Source organism: Mastigoproctus giganteus, chromosome 4 (genome assembly GCF_048544385.1).
Source record: "Mastigoproctus giganteus isolate SK-2022 chromosome 4, ASM4854438v1, whole genome shotgun sequence".
Classification (NCBI taxonomy): Eukaryota; Metazoa; Arthropoda; class Arachnida; order Uropygi; family Thelyphonidae; genus Mastigoproctus; species Mastigoproctus giganteus.
The window spans coordinates 188,317,683-188,345,059 of NC_143578.1; the positions used below are offsets into that span (position 1 = coordinate 188,317,683).

Below are 27,377 nucleotides of genomic sequence, written 5' to 3' on the forward strand. Positions count from 1 at the left end.
AAATTGAGCAGGATTTATTTCTTAATTTAATTTGAGAGAAAATTAATTGACTTATTAAACTCTTTTTTTTTTTTTTTTTTTTTTTTTTTTTCATAGATTATCAGTATTTTATTTGTACTGGATAAAAAGTTTATTTGAGGAAGTGGGAAATGTTGCAGAATCATGTTTTCCATTGTGTCTTTTGAAAAAGGTAATACCATAATATTCCATTTGTATTTTGAACATCTTTAGGATTTTAAAAATGACATTTACCATTCATTATTTATTACCATTATATGTAAAGAAATAAACATGTTTACTGAGGTCCGTTTTAAAATGACTGTTTTTCAAATTTAAGAAAATCAAGCATGAAAAATACACAAAGTGCTGCGTGTGTGTTTTTTATATACTATTAGCATTAACAAAATTATGCAAGAAAATTTATAGAGCATTAGCCAAAACAAAAAAACAAACAACTTTTACCATTTACCATCCCTTCAAAATAATTTGTCTAGTCATTCTTAAATATATTCAAACCTGATACCTCCACAATGCTAAATAGCAGTTCATTTCATCCTTCAGTTATTCCGTTATTCAGTGAAGTCAAACTTTCACACTTCTGTTGGTCACCTGTGAAAAAGTAATGATGGCCTCTGCATTTAGTTTATTTGTTCCTTTTCAAGATTGTAAACACTTCAGTTGGTCTCTGCACAAATGCTGAGTTTTCAGAGACTAGAAAGAGACATGTCAAAATTATTATTATTTTGACATCATGTCTCTTTCCAGTCTCTGAAAACAAATCCATTCTGTGATTGCTGCATAACTGCATTCCGATCAAGTTGATCCTGCATTGCTTTTTTTAACCATTGACTCCATTATTTTCTCTGTAACAGAAGTCAAGTTTACAGCTCTGTAATTATTTGCTTTGCTCTTTGATTCCTCTTTATGAATAGAGGAGACATTTGCACATCTTCAATCTGTAGGGACCTCCCCTAAATTCAAGTTGCTCTGGAAATATATTGTGCAAAAAGGAGAGATGGAATAGAACCAGGGTATGTCTGCTAGAAGCAAAAGTTGATGACATTGTAGAGCAGATATCATTTTTAAGGGCACAAACAGTGATATTGTTGTACATTGGCACTAATGACATTAAGAGTGGAAATGAGGACTTACTTACTTAACAAACACAGAGCAATGTTGAGAAAAAGGTGCAAGTTAGAGTTAAATTTGAAAGTTTCTCCAATTCTTCCCAGACATGATAGAAGGGGACACATGATGAGAGCCTTGTCAATCAGTTCAACCCAGCAGAGATTGTGCAAGGTCCATGAGTAGAATTTTTCTGAGTGTGATCTGTGCTTATTAACAGGAGGGACTGCTTCTAAGATATGGGATTCACATAAATAGAAAAGGTGCAAGAATATTTGCAAATGCTATCGAGGCAGTGTTCAATGGCTTGAAAACTGCTAGCTTGGGGGATACACAGACTAATAGATTAACAACGGCCGCAGGCAGAAGTGAAAGCAATTCATGCACTGCTTCTATTAGAACAAAGTGAAGCTACTACTGGAGATTTCACGGCCTGTTGTGGATCATTTGGAATAAGGAAATCCAAGGGCTGTGTTAGGGTAATTAAGAGTAAGAACAAATGCATGTATACTTGCATGTATGCCAATGCTAGGAACGTATTAAATTAATTTTATGAAGTGCTGAACTATTGGAGGGGATGGATAAGTGAAATGGAAAGGTTTTTTTTTTGGCTGATGATGTATAAGCTTGCTTTCTTGCATCATTGGCCACTATTAATACTAATACTGGAGAAGACTATATACAGTCAGTCCTCGTATAACACATGTTAACACTACACGAATTTAATCATACACGATTTATAAATAGGGGAACGATATCGTATATAACACGAACCGAATTTGCTTATGCACGATTCGCCTTTGTGTTTACAAGAAATGGCAGTCGAAGGCGGAATCACCCCAACTGAACACAACATGATAGGAATGAAAAGAAGATTCCTGTTTATAACAGAGTCTACTACCTGTTTATAACAGATTCCACTAGCAGGAACACAACTGGAAATTGTGTTTATTGTTTTATGGTAGTAACCCCCCCCCCCCAGAAATGTGCTTTAGCATTAGTAGAGGCATATGATGCAAGAAAGCAAGCTTATGAAGTGTCAGCCAAAAAAAAAAAAAAAACACTTCCACTTCACCCCTCAGTTCGTTCGAAGTACCTGTCCATCTGAGCCTTAAATTTATTTAGGCTATCAACTTCCACAACAAGGGATGGAAGTCTGTTCCACCAACCAACTACCCGCAGGCTAAAGGCAAATTTCTGCACATCTATCCTACATCTGTCTTTCCTCAATCTGAATTTATGCCCTCTCAGGTGATTATTCTGAGCAACAGGCAGAATCCCATCAGCATTTAGCATGCTCACACCATTCAAGGCTTTATACACCTCTATCAGATCACCTCACCGGTGCCTAGTCTCCAGACACTGTAATTTGCAAAACTTAACCCTTTCTTCGTAAGAGCAACCCTTTGTTCCATTCACTAATCTTGTTGCCCTTCTCTGTACTCGTTCCAGCAGCTCTATATCCTTCTTGAAATTAAGCCTCCAGACCTATATACAGTACACAAGGTGTGGCCTGACCATTGCCTTATACAAGGGGATAATCACCTCCTTATCCCTGCTAGAAAAATTCCTGTATATCATTGATAAGACACCATGAGCTACTCTTGCAGCCCGTCTGCACTGCTCAGAGAACTTCATATCTGCCTACACAATTAACCCCAGGTCCTTTTCATTCTCTACCACTGTCAGTGTAGTACCACAGAGTTGGCACGCTGCTCTGGGGTTGCTGTTTCCCATATGAAGTACTTTACATTTGTCAATGTTAAACTTCATTTGCCACCTCTCAGCCCATCTGCTCAACCTTTCCAGATCCTGTTGCAGCAGCATAGCATCAGTAGTGTCCTTAATCTTAGTGAGCCTTTGTATCGTCTACAAACTTGGACATTAAGCTTGATATTAGCATTAGCATTAGTAGAGGCATTTCATGCAAGAAAGCAAGCATATGCAGCATCAGCCAAAAAAAATAAATAAATAAAGTAAAATAAATAAATAAAAAATAACCACTTCCACTTCACCCCTCTGTTCGTTCGAAATACCTGTCCAGCTGAGCCTTAAACTTATTTAGGCTATCAACTTCCACGACAAGGGATGGAAGTCTGTTCCACCTACCAACCACCCGCTGGCTAAAGGCAAATTTCCGCACATCTATCCTACATCTGTCTTTCCTCAATTTGAATTTATGCCCTCTCAGGTGATTATTCTGAGCAAGAGGAAGAATCCCATCAGCATTGAGCATGCTCAAACCATTCAAGGCTTTGTACACCTCTATCAGATCACCTCGCTGGTGCCTAGTCTCCAGACACTGTAATTCGCAAAACTTAAGCCTATCTTCGTAAGAGCACCCCTTTGTTCCATTCACTAATCTTGTTGCCCTTCTCTGTACTCATTCCAGCAGCTCTACATCCTTCTTGAAATGAGGCCTCCAGGCCTGTATACAGTACTCTAGGTGTGGCCTGACCATTGCCTTATACAAGGGAATAATCACCTCCTTATCCCTGCTAGAAAAATTCCTATATATCATTGACAAGACACCATGAGCTACTCTTGCAGCTCGTCTGCACTGCTCAGAGAACTTCATATCTGCCTGCACAACCACCCCCAGGTCCCTTTCATTCTCTACCACTGTCAGTGTAGTACCACAGATTTGATACGTTGCTCTGGGGTTGCTGTTTCCCATATATAGTACTTTACATTTGTCAATGTTAAACTTCATTTGCCACCTCTCCGCCCATCTGCTCAACCTTTCCAGATCCTGTTGCAGCGGACATAGTGTCATTAGTGTCCTTGACAACCCTGCCAACCTTCGTATCGTCTGAAAACTTGGACATTAAGCTTGATATACCATCATCAATATCATTTATAAATACAGAAAACAACAAAGGACCCAATACTGAACCCTGAGGGACTCCACTAATAACATTAGTCCACGATGAGCAGTGTCCATTGATTACCACTCTCTGTCTTCTCCCCCTCAACCATCCCTTTATCCATAGCAGCAATTTGCCTCCAATGCCACACTGCTCCAATTTGTGCAGCAGTCTTCCATGTGCAACAGTATCAAAAGCCTTTCTAAGATCCAAGTATATAATATCAAAGTTATTCCCTGCATCCAGTTCTTTTGTGACTGCATCATAGTATCCAATCAAATTGGTCAGGCAAGACTTTCCCTTAACAAAACCATGCTGTATCCGAGCTATAACTGAAGTCTTGTCTAGATGATCCTGCAGTGCTTCTTTAACCAGTGTCTCCATTAATTTTCCTGGAACAGAAGTTGAACTCACAGGTCTATAATTACTTGTGTCAGCCTTTGATCCTCCCTTGTGAATTGGGGTCACATTTGCACATCTCCAGTCCATGGGTACATCCCCTGTGTTCAAGGAAGCTGTCATAATTATGACTAAGGGTTTGCTTACTTCCTTTGCTGCCTCCTTTAATATAACTGGATAGATCCCATCCACCCCAGGTGCCTTTCTTGTGTTTATCTTCAACAATTTCTCCTCCACTTTACTCTCAGTTATTACAAGATTCTCTAGCTTACTGCTAGAGTTGAATACACCTCTGGCATTCCCCTCGCTGAATAACTCCTCATGTGTGAATGTCAATGCAAAATATTCATTTAGTTTGTTAGCTATCTGAGCAGGGTCATCAACAGTTGACCCATCGATATCAAGTGGACCAATCTGATACATCCCCTTCCTTCTAGAGTTTACATAAGTAAAGAACTCTTTGCTGTTTTTCTTCGCATCCCTTGCCAAGGATCTCTCGTAATCTGCCTTCCCCTGCCTAACCTCCTTTGTAACTTGGTTACAGATCAACTTGCATCTATCATAGGCTTCTGTGTCACGTGATAATTTGTATGTATCCCATGCATTTTTCTTCTCTGCCATATGACTCATTAGTTCATCTGACATCCATTTAGGCCTAAACCTTGAACAATATTTCTTAGTTGGTATGTAAAGCCTGGTAGCCACCAAGATTAGTTCCTTGAATGCTTCCCATTTTGAGTTTGCTGTTGGTAACATCATCAGTTGATCCCACTGTATAGAATTTAAATACTGTCTCAGTCCATCGTAGTTGCTTTTATGAAAGCAATACCCCTTCCCTTTACCCCTAATGGTAGTTACCTCTTTGAGTAACTCCCACTTCAGAACACTGTGATCACTGCCACCTAGTGGTTCATTTATCTGCAGATTCTTAATGCATGAAGAATCACTACTGATAATCAAATCAAGAGTATTACTCCCTCTAGTTGCCTCCTGAACATGCTGATGTAGAAAACAATCATCTAATAAATCCACAAAAGCCTTGCTAGTGTGTGAGTGACCAGCCCCCAAATTCCAGTCAATATCTGGGAAATTAAAATCCCTCATTATAAGACTCTCTGATTTACTGGCCCACTCTATTTCTCTGTACCATTTCTGATTATACTCATCAGATTCATTAGGCCTATAGCACACTCCTACTCTCAATTTTGATCTCCCAATGCTTATGTCACACCAAACTGACTCGACACTGCACTGTCCAGCGATGTCGACTGGTTTCACTTCCTTGGATTTTATGTGTTTCTTAACTAATAGCATAACCCCTCCTCCCTTCCTATCCTGTCTATCCTTTCTGTAGACATTGTACTCCCCAAATTCCAGTTCTGCATTCCTTATATCTGTGTGACACCACGTCTCTGAAATCCCAACAATATCTGCCTATGATATTTTGAGCAATACCTCAAATTCATCAAATTTATTTACTAAACTCCTAGCATTGGTGTACACGCAAGTATACATGCACCTGCTCTTCCTCTTAGCCACCCTAACACAACCCATGTGTTCACTTGTACCCCCATGATTCCCAGCAGTCTCTGAAATATCCTGCATCTTATTTTCCAGGCTGCTGCTCATTCCAATAGGAGCAGTGCAAGAATCACTTTCTCCTCTGCCAGTGGCTACTGTTAATCTATTAATCCTTGTATCCCCCCAATCTAGCAGTTTTCCAACCCACCTAACACTGCCTCGATAGCATCAGCAAACATTCTTGCACCCTTTCTATTTAAGTGCATCCCATCCCTGTAGAAGCAGTCTCTCCTGTTAACAAGTACAGACCAGGCTGAAAAAAATTCTACCCCTTGAGCCCTGCACAATCTTTTCAGGTCCGAATCGATCGACAGGGCTCTCATCATATACTCCCTCCTATCGTGTCTGGCCAGAATTGCAGACACTTTCAAATTCAACCCTAATTCACGGCTTTTTTTCATCAGTGACCTGTACTTGTTAAGTAATTCCGCCGGTCTCCTACTCTTAACATCATTAGTGCCAACGTGTATACCATCATCAATATTATTTATAAATACAGAGAACAATAATGGACCCAACACTGAACCCTGAGGGACTCCACTAATAACATTAGTCCACGATGAGCAGTGTCCATTGATTACCACTCTCTGCCTTCTCCCCCTCAACCACCCCTTTATCCCTAGCATCAATTTGCCTCCAATGCCACACTGCTCCAATTTGTGCAGCAGTCTTTCATGTGCAACAGTATCAAAAGCCTTTCTAAGATCCAAGTATATAATATCAAAGTTATTCCCTGCATCCAGTTCTTTTGTGACTGCATCATAGCATCCAATCAAATTGGTCAGGCAAGACTTCCCCTTAATAAAACCATGCTGTGTTCGAGCTATAACTGAAGTCTTGTCTAGATGATCCTGCAGTGCTTCTTTAACCAGTGCCTCCATTAATTTTCCTGGAACAGAAGTTAAACTCACAGGTCTATAATTACTTGTGTCAGCCTTTGATCCTCCTTTGTGAATGGGGTCACATTTGCACATCTCCAGTCTATGGGTACCTCCCCTGAGTCCAAGGAAGCTCTCATAATTATGGCTAAGGGTTTGCTTACTTTCTTTGCTGCCTCCTTTAATATAACCCTGGGGTGGCTGGATAGATCCCATCCACCCTGGGTGCCTTTCTTGTGTTTATCTTCAACAGTTTCTCCTCCACTTTACTCTCAGTTATTACAAGATTATCTAGCTTACTTCCAGAGTTGAATACACCTCTGGTATTCCCCTCACTGAATATCTCCTCATGTGTGAATGTCGATGCAAAATATTCATTTAGTTTGTTAGCTACCTAAGCAGGATCATCAACAGTTGAACCATCAATATCAGGTGGACCAATCTGATTCATCCCCTTCCTTCTAGAGTTTACATAAGTAAAGAACTCTTTGCTGTTTTTCTTTGCATCCCTTGCCAAAGATTTCTCATAATCTGCCTTTGCCTGCCTATCCTCCTTTGTAACTTGGTTACAGATCAACTTATATCTATCATAGGCGTCTGTGTCACGTGTTAATTTATATGTATCCCGTGCATTTTTCTTCTCTGCCATATGTCTCATTAGTTCATCTGATATCCATTTAGGCCTAAACTTTGAACAATATTTTTTAGTTGGTATGTAAAGCCTAGTAGCTTCCAAGATAAGTTCTTTGAATGCTTCCCATTTTGAATTTGCTGTTGGTAACATTCTCATTTGGTCCCACTGTATAGAATTTAATAAAATGTGTGCTTGTGATGTGTTCATAGTGTGTCTCTGCCTTTACGGTGTTGTTTTTTCAGTTGCTACACACATGCAGCTTTGTTTATGTGTATCAAGTGTGCTTTATTCCCTAAAAATGAGTAAAATACTTAAAAGGTGTGAAAAGGAAGCGTCCTTGTGAAGACACTATGGGTACCTCCCCTGAGTCCAAGGATGCTCTCATAATTATGGCTAAGGGTTTGCTTACTTCCTTTGCTGCCTCCTTTAATATAACTGGATGGATCCCATCCACCCCAGGTGCCTTTCTTCTGTTTATCTTCAACAGATTCAGAGAGAAAAAGAAAAGCAATATCGATAAACAGAGGTGGACTGGGTCAAAAATTCTTACCCGGGAAAATTTGTATTGGCCTCATAGCATTTATGGCCAAAATCACTCCGGCCCACCGGGGTTTCCCCGGTAAGGCTTATGGCCAGTCCGCCTCTGTCAATAGAGAAAAAATATGAAATTGTGAAATGCTTTGAGCAAAATGAAAGAACATGTGATATAGCACGTGCTACAGCCCTAAATGTGGTAATGTCGAGAATTACAAAGAATGCAGAGAAAATAACAACTTTCATAGCAGGAACAACTCAAAGTGTAATTAAAATCCATTAGATTAAAACACAAAGAATTGAAAGAGATGGAACGGCTGTCATCTGTTTGATGACAGCCGTTCCATCTCTTCGTAAAAACAAGTTTGCTTACGATAGAAGCAAAAGCATTAGCAATATTTCATTACATAATAGTTGTGATAAAATACGTAAGTATTTTATTACGATAATTTATTGTGTTTGGTAATGTTTTGGTTACAAATGTGTGTTCAATCTTGGATGGTCGGCACCTAACCCTATTTTTCCCATAGGGCCTGTTGTTTGTATTGCACGATTTTGCATTGCACAAGGGTTTCTAGGAACACACTATCGCGCTATACGAGGACTGACTGTACTTCAGACCTCAATATTTCAATAAACCATGTCTCTGCATAGTTCCACCTGCTGCTCTGATATCTACTGTTTGCCAATAATGATAATGTAGAGAGCAGGATTGGCTGAGAAAAATCAGGCTACTTTTGGAATTGCTGTACACTTCATTCAGAAACACATATGTATCACAGTAGAAAATTTTTGTTAATGAAAGCCTCAACTCTTGAAAGGATTTATTATGAAACATATACCACAGGCCATGTTTAGCCTAAAGGTGGTTTTTCATTTGTAAAGATAAAAATGTTTATGCCCAGAACTTTTTTTTTATACTCGTTGAGGGAAAGAGAAACAAGAAAGGGATGTACCACTGGAGCCTGTCATCAGTTAGTTGTGCAAAACTTGTGTTTTGTCTTGAACTAATAGGTAAGAGCTACATTGTTTTCATGAACAGTTAGTTTGCAACTCCTGCACTATTTTTGGGACTGCAACAGTATGGATTTACAGCTTCTAGAACTGTGAATCTACACAGAAATAAAATGTCAAAAGAACTAACATCTACTAAAGAGAAGAGAGTTGTTCTTTGCTACACATGAGGCAGCTTACCCTCAATAAGGTGGCATGATAAAAAGGATGTTTCAGTGCTGTCTACAAACCAACAAGGAACAGTAAGTAATACTTGTAAAATTGATATAAACACAAAAGATGTGAGGAAACCAGATGCTACAATTGTACACAATTCCATTGAGGGTGTAGTGGACATGTTAGATTAAAAATGAAACTATATGAGTGCCTCAGAAAAAGTGTTAGATAGTACAGAACTTTTCTTTCATGTAATGGGCATGCTAATAATAAATGCACAAATTGTCTATCAAAAAAATTAGTGGGCAAGAGGAATCTTTTGATCTGTGGATTGTTAGAAAAGTTTCAGTGGAAAGTACATTGACACTTTTCAGAGAGGAAGATGATTACAAACTGATCTGGCTGCTCATCTCATAGAAAGACACTTCCCCGCACATATTAAAGCAATTGCAAAAAAAAAAAAAAGTTTCCAAGCAGAGTCAGTGAAAGGTGGGAACAAAAGAATGTGGGTGCATTCCTCTGCATCCAGAATGCTGTTTTGAGATTTATCATACTAAAAGAAGGTATGAAAAAGAAAATATTTGTTTTTAGCATTATTCTATAATTGAATATTACCAGTAAATCTTATTTATGTACAGTAAAATGTGGTAACTGGTTCTTTTTTTTTTTTTTTTTTTTTTTTTTATATAAACAAAATAAACTGTATAGGGCACAAAAAGTGAATTTTAAGTCACCACTGAAAGGGTTAATTACAGTTTTACTGAACTCTCATTAAAATTTATAATAATCATGGCCTTCTTCCTCTCTGCCCCCAGAAGGTTTAAGAAAGATAAAAACTTGAATTATTTTATGTTTTGATATAAGCTTTAATGGTAGTTTTTGTCAATTTGCATTTTCAAGAACCTTACATGCAAACAAATGCAGATGAATCACTAGTGTGCAAATTCCTGCTATTTCATTGGCAGGCATCCAGATGTAGTTTTCTCCAATAGCTTCACAAATTTTGTGAATAATATCATCATAAATGTCATTAGATCATTAAAATAATTTTACCTCAAGGTAGATTCATCTGGAATGTTTGATATGTACAATATTTTTAACTTTTTGAAAGGGATATTGCCGATCTTTGAAAAGTCAGTTTTCAATGCTTTTTCCACAGTTGTGTGATGTTATGATTATTATTATTATTAGCCATACAGTGCAAGGGAGCCTGAGGCTTATGCTGCACCAGCCAAAAAAAATTTCCAAGTTACCCTGAGAGAGAGAGAGAGAGAGAGTGTCAGAAGTAGAAGTGAATCACCAAAAAAGAGAAGAATGATGATATCCAGCTCAGGACCCTAGGTGTGCCGGGCCCTTACTCACCATGTTGCAGAGAAGAAAAATGTACGGGATGCATATAAATTATCAGGTGATATGTAAGCTTTTGATAGATATAAACTAGTCTGCAAGAGGAGGTTAGGCAAGCCAGAGCAGATTATGAGAAGGCTCTGACAAAGAATGCCAAGAAAAGCAGCAAAGATTTCTTTTCTTATAATAACAGAAGAAAAGGGTTAAATCAGTGTCCACTTGATGGTGATGGTTTACTTATTAATGATCCTGTTTTGGTTGCTGACAAACTGAATAGACAGTCATTTTGAATCCATTCACGCATGAGGAGTTCTTTAGTGAGAGGAATTCTTAAAAATCTAACATGAAGCTAAATTATTTTGTGTTAACTGAGAGAAAAGTGTTTGTTGAAGCTTAATATAAAAAAGGTGCCTGGGTGTAAGGGATCTATCCAATTATATTAATGGAGGCAGCAAAGGAGGTAAGCAAATCCTTAGCCATAATTATGAGAGCATCTTTGGATTCAGGGGAGTGTCCCATTTTTGGATTTAGGAAATGTCCCAATGGACTGGAGATGTGCAAATGTACCTCCATTCACATAAGCTGGATCAAAATCAGAAGAGTGATGAATAATTACAGACCTGTTAGCTTAATTTCTCTTCCAGGGAATATAAGGCACTCTGGTTAAGAGATCATTAGCATTAGTTGATGCTAATGATGCTAAAAAAAAAAAACCCTTCCCATTTGACCCATCCAGTCACTCCAAATGCCTGTCCAGCTCAGCTCTAAACCTATTCAAGGCACCAACCCCATAACAACAGACAGAAGTCTGCTCCAGCACCTGCCACAACTCCCCCATCCAAATCCACGTGCCCTCAGGCTCCCGAGGCACTTCCATAGCCAGGTGGGCAGGAGCAGCAGTGTGTAGCACACGCTTCTTGATTAGACCATGGTTCGAACCCGTGGCCACCAAATACGGAGGATGTGGAAAAGTCAGGGAATGACCACTGCATATCCCCTGAGCAATATGGCCTTAGTTGCTAATGCTCCTAATAATAACAACAACAACAACAACAACTCTCAGGCTCCCAACCTGAGCAAGCAAAAGAACTTCATCAGCACCAAGCCCTCTTGAGCCACTCAAGGTCCCACACACACACCTAAACCAGATCACCCCACAGGCTCCCAGCCCCCAAATGCTGAAACCCGCAGAACCCCCCCCACCGCAAGATCCCTCCCACCAATCCTGCTGCCCCTCCCTCTCCACATCCCCAATAATGAGGCCTCCAAACCTGCCACAGCACTCAAGGTGCAGCTCGACCACTGCCCTACACAATGGGACAATCACCTCCCTATCCCTGCTAGCAAAATTAGAACCATCTAGACAGGAATGCATAGATTTGTTAAGGGACAATATTGTGTGACCAGTCTGTTTGAATATTATGATGCAGTAACAAAAATAAAATGAATATAAAAAATTTTGATATCATATTGGCATTAACAAATGATGCAAGAAAGGAAGCTTATGTAGCATCAGGGAAAAAAAAAAAGCCTTCTCATTTCACTTATCCATACCCTCCAACAGTCTGTGTGGGTCTTACTTGAATTCATTCAAGCTCACACTTTCACAACATCAGATGGAAGTCCGTTCCAGCACTCAACCACCCGCTGGCTTAAAGCAAATTTTCATATTATTCTGCAACCATCTTTCCTCAATTTGAATCTATGCCCCCTCCTGTGCATAGTCTGAGCAAGAATCCCATCAGCATTGAGCCTGCTAAATCCATTCAAAGACTTAAGCACCTCAATCAGACCACCTTGCATGGTCCCAGTCTCCAGATGCTGCAATTTGCAGAATTGAATCCTTTCCCTGCAAGAGCAGTTCTTTGTTCCTTTCACCATTCTCACTGCCCATCTGTCAGTAATCCAGCAGCTTAACATCCTTCCCAAAATGAAGCCTCAATACCCATATGCAGCACTCAAAGATGCAGCCTGACCTTTGCCTTGGTGAATGGAATAAACACCTCCTTATACCTACTTGCGAAATTCCTATATATCACTGACAAAACCCAATGTGCTGTCCTGGCTGCCAAAATTTCCTTCAATTTGAATTCCTAATTTAACCTGAAATGGTTTCCTTCATGTTTATTTTGGTCTTATACCTACAGGTATCCCCACTATCACCACTGTGAAACACGCAGAGTTGAGCTGACATTCCAGGTGCCCCATGCCACCATTCATCAGACACATATACTACTGTAATAGTACCACTATTATGTTAGGATATGACTATATCCTAACAGATTTCTCATGAGTGCTACTGAATGCAACTCTGCAATATACATTGCAGAGTTTCATTCAATAGAATTAGTCTTGGATCATATGGGCACCGACCATTACCAGTGTTGTATTATACCATTTTGCTTATTGGGGGCTTGAAGTGGTGAAACCCATGTTTAGTTTTTAGAGAAAAGTTTCCAGCATCCCCTTCCTCCCCATGTCCCTAAACCCATGAACAGTACTCAGTATTGGAGTTTTCATTAAAAAAAAAATTTATGCGCAGATTCCTTAAGTACTTTGTAGACTTTATCGGTGATAGCCTCTCTCTTTGAGTGTCATTTTGATATCTGCTTCTGCTGAATCCCTAGCCACGTTGTGATTAGGGAAAATTATTTGGGTAATCCCGCAACCAAATGAAAAATTTCCACAAATAACCATAGTCTTGTTGTCTTATAGAGACCACAGGCAATAATATGTAATAAGTTATATTTCCAGTGCCAAAATTCATAGAGTGGTCAGATTACAAATAAATTATATCATATTAAGCCTATAATCACACCACGATGGCAGTCTAGTCTATGCAAGGATTGTAAGGAGAAAGTTGTTCTTCTCTACTCCACACAGGACACAGTCATATTGCTTATTCTTTTCTGCTGAGGGCTAATGGCCCACCTTGGTTAACTATTTTAACCATTAGACACACTCTTATTGAAAGTCCTGACTTTATCCATACCGAACATTTATGTTTTAGAACTTTTAACTATCTGACCGAGACATATACACTCAATCAGATTTTATCTGATTGAGTGTATATGGCATTATCATTGAGTGTATATGGCGTTATCATTGAGTGTATATGGCTTTATCAATATACATAATTTTGATTTTTCTGCATATAGGTGCATTTAAACCTATATGCTAAGAAGCCTATTGTCTTCTCCATGTCCATCTGCAGGTAACAGAGGGATTTCCACTTGATGAATTTTCATTAAATTTTGTAATTGGGCTTGTTAAAAACTCTTGTCAAGTCAACCAAATTTTTTTTAAAATGACAAATATAGATCTGGCAATTGTTATTTTTTTTTTTTTTCATACAATTTGTATGGAAAAGAGAAATTCCTAGATGAAACTATAGTTTTAATGTAGTATTGGTAGCTTTAAGCAGTCCACACATGCTTCACATGTATTGTTATGCAAGACTCATAAAAGTGATGCTGCTTGTGAAAAAGATACATATATACAGAGAGAAAAGAGACTTAAAAAAGAATAATATGGGAGGAGAGTAATAAATATTATACAGTTGTAATTAAACTGAATGCTACATTTAGAGAACATAAACATATAGAGTTTTATTAAGTGTTCTATAAAGTTATAATCATAGTAATTAATTGATAATGAGAACTATACAGTCAGTCCTTAGCATTAGCATTAGCATTAGTAGAGGCATATGATGCAAGAAAGCAAGCTTATTCAGCATCAGCCAAAAAAAAAACCCACTACCATTTCACCCCTCCGTTCGTTCGAAATACCTGTCCAGTTGAGCTTTAAATTTGTTTAGGCTATCAACTTCAACAACAAGTGATGGAAGTCGGTTCCACCAACCAACCACCCGCTGGCCAAAGGCAAATTTCCGCACATCTATCCGACATCCGTCCTTCCTCAATTTGAATTTATGCCCTCTCAGGTGATTATTCTGAGCAAGATGAAGAATCCCATTGGCATTGAGCATGCTCAAACCATTCAAAGCCTTATACACCTCTATCAGATCACCTCGCCGGTGCCTAGTCTCCAGACTGTAATTTGCAAAACTTAAGCCTTTCTTCGTAAGAGCAACCCTTTGTTCCATTTACTAATCTTGTTGCCCTTCTCTGTACCCGTTCCAGCAGCTCTACATCCTTCTTGAAATGAGGCCTCCAGACCTGTATACAGTACTCAAGATGTGGCCTAACCATTGCCTTATACAAGGGAATAATCACCTCCTTATCCCTGCTAGAAAAATTCCTGTATATCATTGACAAGACACCATGAGCTACTCTTGCAGCTCGTCTGCACTGCTCAGAGAACTTCATATCTGCCTGCACAATTACCCCCAGGTCCTTTTCATTCTCCACCACTGTCAGTGTAGTACCACAGAGTTGATACGTTGCTCTGGGGTTACTGTTTCCCATATGTAGTACTTTACATTTGTCAATGTTAAACTTCATTTGCCACCTCTCAGCCCATCTGTTCAACCTTTCCAGATCCTGTTCCAGCAGCATAGCGTCAGTAGTGTCCTTAACGACCCTGCCAACCTTTGTATCATCTGCAAACTTGGACATTAAACTTGATATCCCATCATCAATATCATTCATAAACACCGAAAACAACAACGGACCCAACACTGAACCTTGAGGAACTCCACTAATAACATTAGTCCACGTTGAGCAGTGTCCATTGATTACCACTCTCTGTCTTCTGCCACTCAACCATCCCCTTATCCATAGCAGCAAATTGCCTCCAATGCCACACTGCTCCAATTTGTGCAGCAGTCTTCCATGTGCAACAGTATCAAAAGCCTTTCTAAGATCCAAATATATAATATCAAAGTTATTCCCTGCATCCAGTTCTTTTGTGACTACATCATAGTATCCAATCAAATTGGTCAGGCAAGACCTGCCCTTAACAAAACCATGCTGCGTCTGAGCTATAACTGAATTCTTGTCTAGATGATCCTGCAGTGCTTCTTTAACCAGTGCCTCCATTAATTTACCTGGAACAGAAGTTAAACTAACAGGTCTATAATTACTTGTGTCAGCCTTTGATCCTCCTTTGTGAATTGGGGTTACATTTGCACATCTCCAGTCTATGGGTACCTCCCCTGAGTCCAAAGAAGCTCTCATAATTATGGCTAGGGGCGTGCATACTTCCTTTGCTGCCTCCTTTAATATAACTGGATAGATCCCATCCACCCCAGGTGCCTTTTTTATGTTTATCCTCAACAATCTCTCCTCCACTTTCCTCTCAGTTATTACAAAATCATCTAGCTCACTGCCAATGTTTACTTTACCTACATCATTCTCTTTCCTGAATAACTCCTCATGCGTGAATGTAGATGCAAAATACTCGTTTAGATTGTTAGCCACCTGAGCAGGATCCTCAACTGTTGAACCATCAATATCCAGTGGACCAATCTGATTCATCCCTTTCCTTCTCGAGTTCAAATATGTAAAGAACTCTTTTCTGTTTTTCTTTGCATCCTTTGCCAAGGATTTTTCGTAGTCTGCCTTTGCCTGCCTAATCTCCTTTGTGACTTGGTTACAGACCAACTTATATCTATCATAGGCTTCCATGTCACCCATTAATTTGTATGTATCCCATGCATTTTTCTTCTCTGCCACATGTCTCATTAGTTCATCTGACAACCATTTAGGCCTAAACCTTGAACAATATTTCTTAGTTGGTATGTAAAGCCTGGTAGCCTCCAAGATTAGTTCCTTGAATGCTTCCCATTTTGAGTTTGCTGTTGGTAACATCATCAGTTGGTCCCACTGTATAGAATTTAAATACTGTCTCAGACCATCATAGTCGCCTTTACGAAAACAAAAACCCTTCCCTGTACCTCTGATGGTAGTTACCTCCTTGAGTAAATCCCACTTCAACACACTGTGATCACTGCCACCTAGTGGTTCATTTATCTGCAGGTTCTTAATGCATGAAGAATCACTACTGATAATCAGATCAAGAGTATTGCTCCCTCTTGTTTCCTCACGAACATGCTGATGAACATCCTTGTATAACATGCGTTTACATTACATGAATTCGATCATTACATGATTTATAAATAGGGGAACGATGTCACATATAACACGAAAAACCGAATTCGGTTATGCATAATTTGGCTTTGTGGTTACAAGAAATGGCAGTCTAATGTGGCAGAATCACAACGGCTGAACGCAACACTTACTGCATTGTTTACTCAGTTTCTACACGTGCACTGCTTTGTGTGTATGAAACGTGCCTCCTCATTTTTGTTTTTTTATACTGTAATTGTGCTTTATTCCCTAAAAATGAGTAAAATACTTGAAAACTATGTGAAAAAGAAGCATGCTGATGAAGATACTGCAGATTCATAGAGAAAAAGAAAATCATTTAAGGTAAAGAAAGCCAACATGAGAACCACATCAAACTACAGGAAACTTGCTGGACAAACTGGTTTGCCACTATTACTGTTTCTCCCTGCATTCTCGGTAAACAGACGGTTTACCAAGATTGTGGCAGTAGAAGTAGAGAACTATATATTGATTGACATGTTGGTGTAACAGACAAAGTTAGGAAACTTTATTTCCTAACTTAACCTTTAAGGCTAGGTTAGAAAATAACATAACCTAACTGCTGAGAATAATTAGAAAGAATGCAGAGAAAATAAAAGCAACTTTTATAGCAGGAACAACTTAAAATGTAACAAAAGACAATAGATCAAGACACAAAGAACTGGAAGAGATGAAACATCTGTTATCTGTTTGGATAGAAGATCAAACAAAGAAGAGATCTGGAACAAGTTTGCGGCAAAAGCATTAGCAATGTTTTATTTTATTTTTCTTTATTTTTTATTTTTTTATGAAAACCCCAAACACTAGAGGTATTACAACCTATAGTACTTAGTACCGTGCTTAGGATGGGGATTGAGAAGATGTTGATATTTGTTGATGTTAGACTTCAACTTCTGTAGACTGTAATTTTCAGGAAATATGTATAAAGGAAGGTTGTTCCAGAAAACAGCAGTTGAATGGATAAACAAGGAAGATGTAAAGTTGGTTCTGTGAGTTTGAAGTTGGACAGTAAATGGATGTTGGTTGGTGGCGGCACGTGTTCGGACTGTTTTGAAAGAGAGAGCTTGAATTATAGACGCCAATTCAGAAGAACAGTGCCCATGGAAGTATCTGTAGAAAAGGCATGCATCAGAAACAGTACATCTATGAGACAGCAAGTGGAGAGACTCAGTTAGAGATGAGTCATTAATTAGCCTCATTGCCCTCTTCTGAACGGAATCTAGAAGCCTGAGAGAGGTTTTGGGGGCACCGCCCCAGATGTGGAAATAATATTCCATGGTAGGGCGGATTTGCAATTTGTACAGAGTGAACAGCTGTTTGGTAGAAAGGTAACACCGAGAGCGAAAGAGAAAACCAAGTTTTTTAGATGCAGAGGAAGCAATATTTGTAATGTGCTTGTGCCAAGAGAAATTAGAAGTCAGAGTAATCCACAAAAGAGATATATCATCTTGCCTAGAAATAAGTGTCACCAAAGATAAGCATAGGAGCAGAAGAATCCTTTTTGCGAGATATAAGACAAGACTGAGTTTTAGAAGGATTGAAATCAACTAAGTTGTCTTTTCCCCAGTGGAGGCTTACCTGGAAATCGGCATTTAAGGAACTGGTAGCAGATATTCGAGAAATTGAAGGTTTCTCGAATTGGAAAGTGGAATGCAATGTGCTGTCATCAGCAAAACTATGGATAGGATTTCCACTCAATGGAAGAAGGTCATTAATATACAAGAGGAAAAGAGTAGGAGAAAGTACTGTACCTTGGGGGACACCAGCATTAGTGGAGAAGTTAGAAGATAGACAGCCATCTACCATCACCCTCAGTGAGCGATACAAAAAACAGTTGGCAAACCATAAGATGGAAGCTTGTTTAGAAGACCTTTATGCCAAACACGATCAAAAGCCTTTGAGATGTCAAGAGCAACTACTTGTGTTTGCCACTTGTGTTTTCCATTGAATTTGTCCATAAATGGGTAACATAAGCCAGAATATCACCAGTGGATCGATCTAACGGAATCCATACTGGCGATCGTTGATCAGACGGAAGGTTTCAAGGTAGTTTAAGAGTTGGCGGTTAATTGATTTCTCCATTACTTTACAAAGAGTAGAAGTAATTGCAATGGGACGATAATTGGACGGGAGGGATTTGTCACCCTTTTTTTTTGCTCATATCCAGCCAGGAACTGGCTGGATATGAGCAAATTTCCAAGCAGAAGGAAAAACACCTTTGGATTAAGAAAGTGAAAAAAGGTGGCAAAGAACAGGAGTAAGTTCAGGAGCACAGATTTTGAGAACAAGTGGGGAAATACCATCAGGACCTTGAGCTTTCTTAGCATCAATATCCTTCTGATATCCTTTTGACGGAAGACCACAGGAGGCATTAAATGGAGCGTGTTGGGAATGGTGGGAGGTGTTTTACCAAGATCATTAATACACGAGTTGGAAGAAAAATGGGATGCTAACAGGTCAGCTTTATCCTTGGCTGAAGAGACAACAGAACCATCTGGTTTTGATAGGGGTAGGAACAGAGATGGACAAAAGTTGTGGCCAATAGCTTTGGCAAGAGACCAGAATGCTCGGCTACCATTACGGCAAGAAGCAAGTTTTCTACTCTTAGCCTGTTCAAAGTCTACTTTGGACTGGTTAATAACTGCTTTACAATTATTGCGAGTTTTGGAGTAGGCAGAAAATGAATAAAACTAAGAATTGGAAACAAACCAATTACGATATGCAATGTTCTTCTCTTGAACAGCCTCAGCACATTTATTGGAAAACCAGGGTTTAGATAAAGGATGAGATTTTAAAGTGGAGTGTGGAATAAAGGATTCCATTCCTACAAGAATAATTTCACTGAAACGATCTGAGCAAACATTTACATCAGAAGTTTTGAAACAGTAGTAGTAGTAGTAGTAGTGGCATGTGATGCAAGAAAGCAAATGTATGAGCTTATGCAGCATCAGCCAACAAAAAAAAAAAAAAAAAAATCACACCATTCCCTCCAAATGCCTGTCCAGTTCCTCCTTAAATTTATTCAACCTATCAACTTTCACAACGACAGATGGAAGTTTGTTCCAGCAATTAACCACCCGCGGGCTAAAGGCAAATTTCCGCACATCTATTCTACATCTGTCTTTTCTTAATTTGAATTTATGCCCCCTTAGGTTCATAATCTGAACAAGTGGAAGAATCCCATCAGAATTCAACGTGCCCAACCCATTCAAGGCCTTATATACCTCAATCAGATCACCGCGCAGGTGCCTAGTCTCCAGCCACTGCAATTTGCAGAACTTAATCCAGTAATTCAACCAAGGAAAAGAAATCTCACAGGCCATCCCATTTTGCATTCTTGTAATGCCAAACAATACGAGTTGGGGAATAGCCATGAGATAAAGGATCCATTGGAGAAGAGACAATCACCAAGTTGTGATCTGAGGTGCCTAAAGGACCACTCACTTCAAGCGTGTTGGCTGTAGTATGGTTAGGATTGTCCATTATTTTTGTAGGTAAATGAACAATCTGTGCAAGGTCATTAGTAATTGCAAAAGCCTCAGCAGCTCGACCAGTTGGGTTGGTGTGACTAGAAAACGGAAGCCAGCTGGATTTGTGAACATTAAAATCACCAAGGAAAATTACCTCACTGTTAAGAAAGTTGGATTGGAGAAAGTCAAGTTGCAAAGAGACGAATTTAAAGAGCTCCTAATGATTAGTGGAGTTGGGAGAAGGGTAGAGACAACAGATGAATTTGACACAATGAGGTACAGAGATTTTAAGCCAGATGAGATCGAAAAGAGGAGATTCCAAATTACCAAGGGAATATCGGATTGAACATATGCTCAAGTACCACCTTTGAGGCGAAAGGAATCATACAGCAAATAATTTGGGCAACTGAGATGAGCAGTAGTTGAATCTACTGATAACTGAGATTCTGTCAGAAAAAGTACATGGGGTTTGGCAGACTGCAAGTGGAAATGGACATCATTGAGATTAGAATTGAGACCACGTATATTTGTGAAATGAACTAGGAAGTGTTTGGGAGGTTTAGATCTTTTCGCAGATAAGCTTACTCTATTAATTTGACAATTCACAGTGTATTCAATAGTAAGAAAAGGTGGAGGGGACATGTGGTATGAAGTAATGAAATTTTTGGACATGCATACACATGGTAAGAATATACCCAGATCCTTGACATAACGTGGCCTCGACAATGCCCCCCACATACACACTACTCAAACTCCCTCCAGTAACTATCTGGCATAGCAGAGGTAGCAAGATTATACACTAGCTGATCTGGAAGCCTCCTAAAGAGTTACCAATAGGTTCGCTCCAGCGTACTAAATAGCAGCCGGCCTGAGAACACCGTTCTAGAGCTGTACCCTCGAAATGTAAGGAAGATTGGATCTCACCATGATGTTCACCATAACCTCAAAAGTCATCCGTCATATTGCATGATGGAAGAGATGAGGAAGGGTTGACCTGAACTTAGCTCTGGAGACTAAACATGGGTGCCACCACTTCAAGTCTCCAATAAGCAAAGTGGTAGTATTGCACCGGTTGATGAGGGTCATCTACCTACCACCTAGTATTACCTGGTAACACAGAGGGGCGGCATTCCTCCGTGTGGTGTGGGCGCCACACCTCGACCCCCGCTTATGTTGGTTCACACCTGTGTGGTCACCCACAGTGTGCTTGTGCACAGAGGTTATACCCAAGATTACTAACAGTCCCACCATCGTGAAGGTGCAAGCAGAGGATGTGGTTGTCACAGACCGTCCGGACTTTGCCGAAATTGGGTCCACTTGACTTGAATGTCACCCGAATATCAGTTCCATCTGCGTTTCAGCAAGTACAGCTTGTCTGGCATATCTGAGAGAATGTCTGTGATAACCTCAAGGACCCAATGAAAACCTCAAGGACCAAGGATTATTATGTAAATATCATAATAAAATACAGGTCGACCATCAGTAATTTGATTCCACTTCTAATTCGGACATAATTTCCACGAACGTAATTTCGAATTTCCCAGGTCATTGCATCGACCTGCCACTACTGTTTTTGTGGCAATGGTTGCAGCATCAGCTGTTGGCACGAACTTGTAAACACTGGCAAGCCATTCCCACTTGTTTTTCTGCATTTATTATTATTATAACCTGCTCACATTTAGCCCCAGCCATGGTTCCAATGCATAAAAGAAGTGCCTTTCATGATGTAAAGCACAAACACTGTACATTGTCCATAACAAATAAAGTTGAACTTCTGAAAAAACTCGACAGCTGTGTGTCTGTGAGAAGTTTAACTCTTCTTAATTGTAAATTTCAGCAAGTTCTCTCTATTCCTCTTATTTTGGTAAAATAAAATTATGGCTTTCTCAGAGCGAATTGTAACAGGTTAACAAAACATAAATTTTATGTTTTGTTTCAACTGAAGAAGGTTGTCTAACCAACCGAAAGCTTTGTATGTTTTTATTTATTAAACCTGTTACAATTCGCTCTGAGAAAGCCGTAATTTTATTTTACCAATATGAATCCGGAGCACATAGACCTTTTTAACCATATCCTCTTATTTTAATAACTTTCTTTTAGCCATTCCTCTTTAGATTTTTTTTTTACAACACACTAGTACAAACTTCCGTAAAAACACAACACAATATGATGCATAATACAGTGTGCTAATGAACTTGCTTTCAGAAAATCTCTAACAATACTGACAAACTTATTGCGATGTTTGACAGTTTATTTTATCGCAGTTAGTTTTGTTGCAGCACTCACTGCGCATGCAATAAACTAATCGCAAACGACATTCATATGTATGCCGTAATAGCGTCACACGTATGTGACCGACACGGTTTCTCAAAAATAAAGTAACCTCGTCGGCCACATATATGCAGTATAAAAAAAGGCTTTTTTTTTTTTTTTTTGTTTGATATTTTAAACGAAAAAATGACAACACTGATATTACAATATTTATTTTAGAATTATTTGCTAAATATTTTTTGGTCCCTGGAGAATTTTTTTTTCTTAAACTAGCTTGGCAGTCAATGTGTTAAAGGTAGGATGAGGTGGTTACCTGTTTGGGTAACCACCTTGTCTGGCATATCTGTGAGAATGTCTGTGACAACCTCAAGGACCAAGAATTATTACGTAAAAATCATAATAAAATACAGGTCGACCATCAGTAATTTGATTCCACTTCTAATTCGGACATAATAACTGTATGTAACTGTATGTGCTAAATCTCCGGATTAGTGATGGTCAACCTGTACTTACATATCTTATTACGATTATTTATTGCATTTGTAACCAAATGCAATAAATAATCGTAATGGTTTTGGTTACAAATGTGTTCAACTTTGGGTATTTGGCACCTAACCGTATATTGCACGATTTTGCACTGCACCAGGGTTTCTAGGAACATAACTACCGTGTTATACGAGGACTGACTATATTTTCCTTTCATTTCTATTAACTGCAGAAAAAAAGTCATTCAATTAAAGAAAAAAAAATAACTCACTTGAAACATAATGCACTGCATACATTAACTAACTTGTTTTTTGCACATTTTGATGTGGTGAATTATTTGTAGGCTACCTATTAATCTTAATCTGGGGCTTGGTATACCATGATCTATGTTGTCTGGATGATAATAATAATAAAACATTATTATTATCATCCAGACTTGAAAGCAATATTCCAAGTGCAGTCTAACCATCATCTTGTATAGAGGGATTGATTTCCATCTGCCTACTAGCAACTAGTGCAAGCAGAGGATTTGGTTGTCACAGACCGTCCGGACTTTGCCGAAATTGGGTCCACTTGACCCAATTTCGGCAAAGTGATACCCCGACTTACGTGAACTCGGAGTTACGCGGTTCTTGATTTTTTTCGTTTGGTGTATATCTAAAATTAGCTTACCAGTGATTTGGAAGTCAAATCATTAAGCTTGGGTGACAGCTTCCATTTTTGAGGACTGGTTTGGTCACCACTTCATACCTGAAGTCGAACGTTATTGCAAGTCTAAACAGATTCCATTTAAAGTGATGCTTCTTATTGACAATGCACCCAGTCACCCTCCTGCCATTCTAATTAATTTCAACCTACATGTGAAAGTTGTGTTTTTACCTCCAAACCCAACCAGCTTGCTTCAACCGATGGACCAGGGAGTCATCAAAACATTCAAGGCCTACTACACAAGGTGTTCGTTTGCACGTCTGATTGAAGCTATGAGACAAAATAGTGAGATATCTGTTAAAGACTTTTGGAAACAATTCAATGTTTTAGATGCCGTAAGAATCATTGAAGAATCTTGGGATGAAATTCACAAAAAAAACATTGAATGGTCTCTGGAAGAAACTTTGTTCATTTTTTTTTCAAAAACAAGACGAAAACAACGCCAGAAACTGATCATGTCGCTCATGTGATAGAAGAAGTTGTTAATCTTGCCAGGCAATTAGATTTGGAAGTCAATGGTGATGATGTCAATGAGCTGTTGGATTCACATAGTCAGGAGCTGACAATGAATGAGCTCATAGAGATGCGTGAGCAAAACGTCACTGAAGTATCTGACACTTCAGACCCAGTTCCATCAGAAAAGCACATGACAATTGCAAGTTTGACAGAAGGTCTCAGCTCAATTGAAAAGGGCTTAAAAATTTCAGAAAACATAGACTCCAACAAAGAACGCATTATAGATACAAACCAAGGAATAAAAAAATTAACTTGCTACGAAGAAATTCTGCATGAAAAGAAGGCGCTGTGTCGTCAGACGAATTTGTTAGATTTTATGAAGCTATCAACATCAAAATAACTTTTTTACTAATTTCAATTAATATGTATAAATAACTGCAATTTTATTAAATATTTTTCTTCTAAACTAGTGTTTTTGTTAGTCCTTGGTCCCAATTAAACAAAATTTATATGTATTTATATGCAAAGTTGTACCCTGACTTACGCGAATTCGACTTAAACGATTTTCGTCAGACCCACCTATCGCGTAACTTCGGAGTATTACTGTACTATAAACCAAGCACACGCTCTATTCCTTCCTGTCCACTTGTTTACGCTGCATGGAAAATTTCATGTCCGATTGAAATTACAACACCTAAGTTTTTTTCATGTTGAATCACTTTTAGCACTTTTCCCCAGTTTATATTTGACTTGAGGATTTTTTTTTTTTTTTTTTTTTGACCATGTATGCAATTGATCTAAGTCTTTTGCCTAGCATTCCTAGCTCAAGTAACTACTTTCCCACCTACAAATCAAGCAAACTTTTTCAGCTTCATATCAGATTGAATCATCAATATCATTTATGAATTTAGAAATAGGAGGAGGGACCCCCTCTGGTCCACTTGAAGACTGATCATTTATGACAACCCTCTATCTCCCTATATTTTAGCAGCCTGTAATCCAGTATAAGATCTTACCATAAATCCCAGTTTGTTCTAGTATATATAAGACTTCCGTGAGAGATGGTATTAAGAGTTTTACAAAAGTGTAGATATATAATTTTAACTGCATCCAACTGTTTAATGACGACATCATAGTAATTTGGCATAAAGGTCTTCTAAACAAGCTTCCATCTTATGGTTTGCCAACTGTTTTTTGTAATTGGTTATCTAGTTTTCTCTCTGACCGCTCACTGAGGGTGATGGTAGATGGTCCCCTGTCTTCTAACTTCTCCACTAATGATGGTGTTCCACAAGGTTCAGTTCTTTCCACCACTCTTTTCCTCTTGTATATTAATGACCTTCTTCCATTGACCAGAAATCCTATCCATAGTTTTGCTGATGATAGCACATTGCATTCCACTTTCCAGTTTGAGAAACCTCGCCCTGCTCAATCAGCTTCAACTTCTTGAATATTCGCTGCCAATCTCCGGGTAATTCTCCAGTGGGGTAATGACAACTTAGTTGATTTTAGGGCATTTTAGTAGTGATTATAGGTAAAGCATTGAAATGCTAAAGGTAAAAAAACTTGAAATAAGAATACTTTCAGAATATGAAATTTAGAGTAACATATTTTGGCAGCTCCATAACATTTATCATAAATATCATTAGCACAATATCATTTATCATAAACTGTAATTATACAGGTATTTGTTATTAGCTGTACTTTCATGAATTTCTTTGACAAGTACATTAAGCATGACCATGGGCCCCGGCAGGATATTTTGAATGGGGTAACAGGAAAAAATATCCCATTTTCTTCTTATTATAATACTTAAGATTATTTCCCCGATTAATATTCCCTGGAAAAAATATCTCATTTTCTTATTATTATTATAATACTTAAGATTATTTAAGTATTATTATTAAGATTATTGAAGTATATTAAGATTATTATAATACTTAAACGTTTGATTATAATTTGTATGAATTTTTGCAAATTTTAATCTGTGATTTTGATATCATTAAACTGTGATTATTGTCAGTAATGTGGGTTTTGTGAACTGATTGTATACTCTTAGTGTGTGTGTGTATATATATATATATAATATTGATAAAAATAATAGGATATGATCACATTACTGAACGACTAAGCAAGCAAGAAAAAAAGTATTAAGATGTTAAACTGGGTTACAGCATAAATACCCGGCAACCATAATGAAATATAGATAGTGTATATTTTCAGTGTATTGGGTAGGGGTGCTGACCTGTAATTACCATGGAAAAAATTGAGAAAACCAGCCAGGTAAAACGAATAACCTGAAATTAAATTAGATTAACATAAAAATAATAATGATAACAATGATGGTACCTAAAGCAGTGGGTCCTAGGGCTTTAACTACTCTTCAAGGGGTTGGCAGCCAAAACTGTAGGAGCCACCGCAATAAGCAGGGTCTCTGTTTCTGTTATGATGTATACGTACATCATAGCCGACCCAACAGAGAGAAAAAAGGAAGGAATAAAATTCAAACATAAATAAAAATAAAAATAAGTATATAAATATAAAATAGAGTTTAAAAGCTAAAGTAATGCAATTAAATCTTGTTAAAGAAAAAATGAATGAACATTTGAATTCGAAAAATACGAAATACAGTATGAAATTTAAGCCAAGTAACGTTAGATTACAGAATAAAATCAGGTTAATCCCAACTTACTGTGTGCTTGGACCAGCACACAGTAAGTTGATCATTGTCAAACTGGCTTAAGTCTGCTGCCTTTCCCATCTGAAGAACAAAAGTAACACTGATTAATGGAACTCAGTACCGGGTGTTTTTTATACTGTGTCCAGACCCGTGCACGTGCCACAGTTCACCTGCAGTTATATATACCTGACGTATATACCTAATATATATACCTTAATATATATAATTAATTAATTGAAAAATATATAATTATTTTTCTTCATTCTTCTGAGGATATTATGTGGTTTTTGTAATTTTGGCATATCAGGGATATAGTAGCAATATTTTATTAGTCATTCCCAAGTTACAGAAGTCTGGAACATATCTCTTATATATGTCAAGGACTTACTGTATTTTTGGGTTAACCAGGAAATCGGTTATCCAGGCTTTTTTTTTTTTTTTTTTTTATCATCTAACATGTAAAATCGAGAGTCTGCTGTATATCCAAAATGCAAAAATTCAAATGCTCTTAGTCAGCAGAAGAGACAAAGTAACTTCAACAAGCGTATAATATCTTTCTGTTAACATTGTTTAAGATCCTTTCATAATATGGAATGCAGTATAGCATGTATCCATTCTCAAATGTTACAGAGCTAGGAACATTTAGTTATTTAAATAGTTGTTGCTAAAAGTGGGCAAATGAAAAGACAATCAAGGAATTCAG

At 38.3% G+C, this 27,377-nt stretch overlaps 1 protein-coding gene across 1 annotated transcript in view; it reads left to right on the forward strand.

The window, feature by feature from the left end:
* The window catches only part of LOC150087268 (Fanconi anemia group A protein-like), a 202,739-nt gene that overhangs the window by 146,550 nt on the left and 28,812 nt on the right, over positions 1-27,377 (forward strand). The window contains exon 7 of the mRNA XM_090372428.1: positions 97-190. Coding sequence (XP_090228554.1) covers positions 97-190 — 94 coding nt within the window. The remainder of the gene's footprint in view (positions 1-96; positions 191-27,377) is intronic.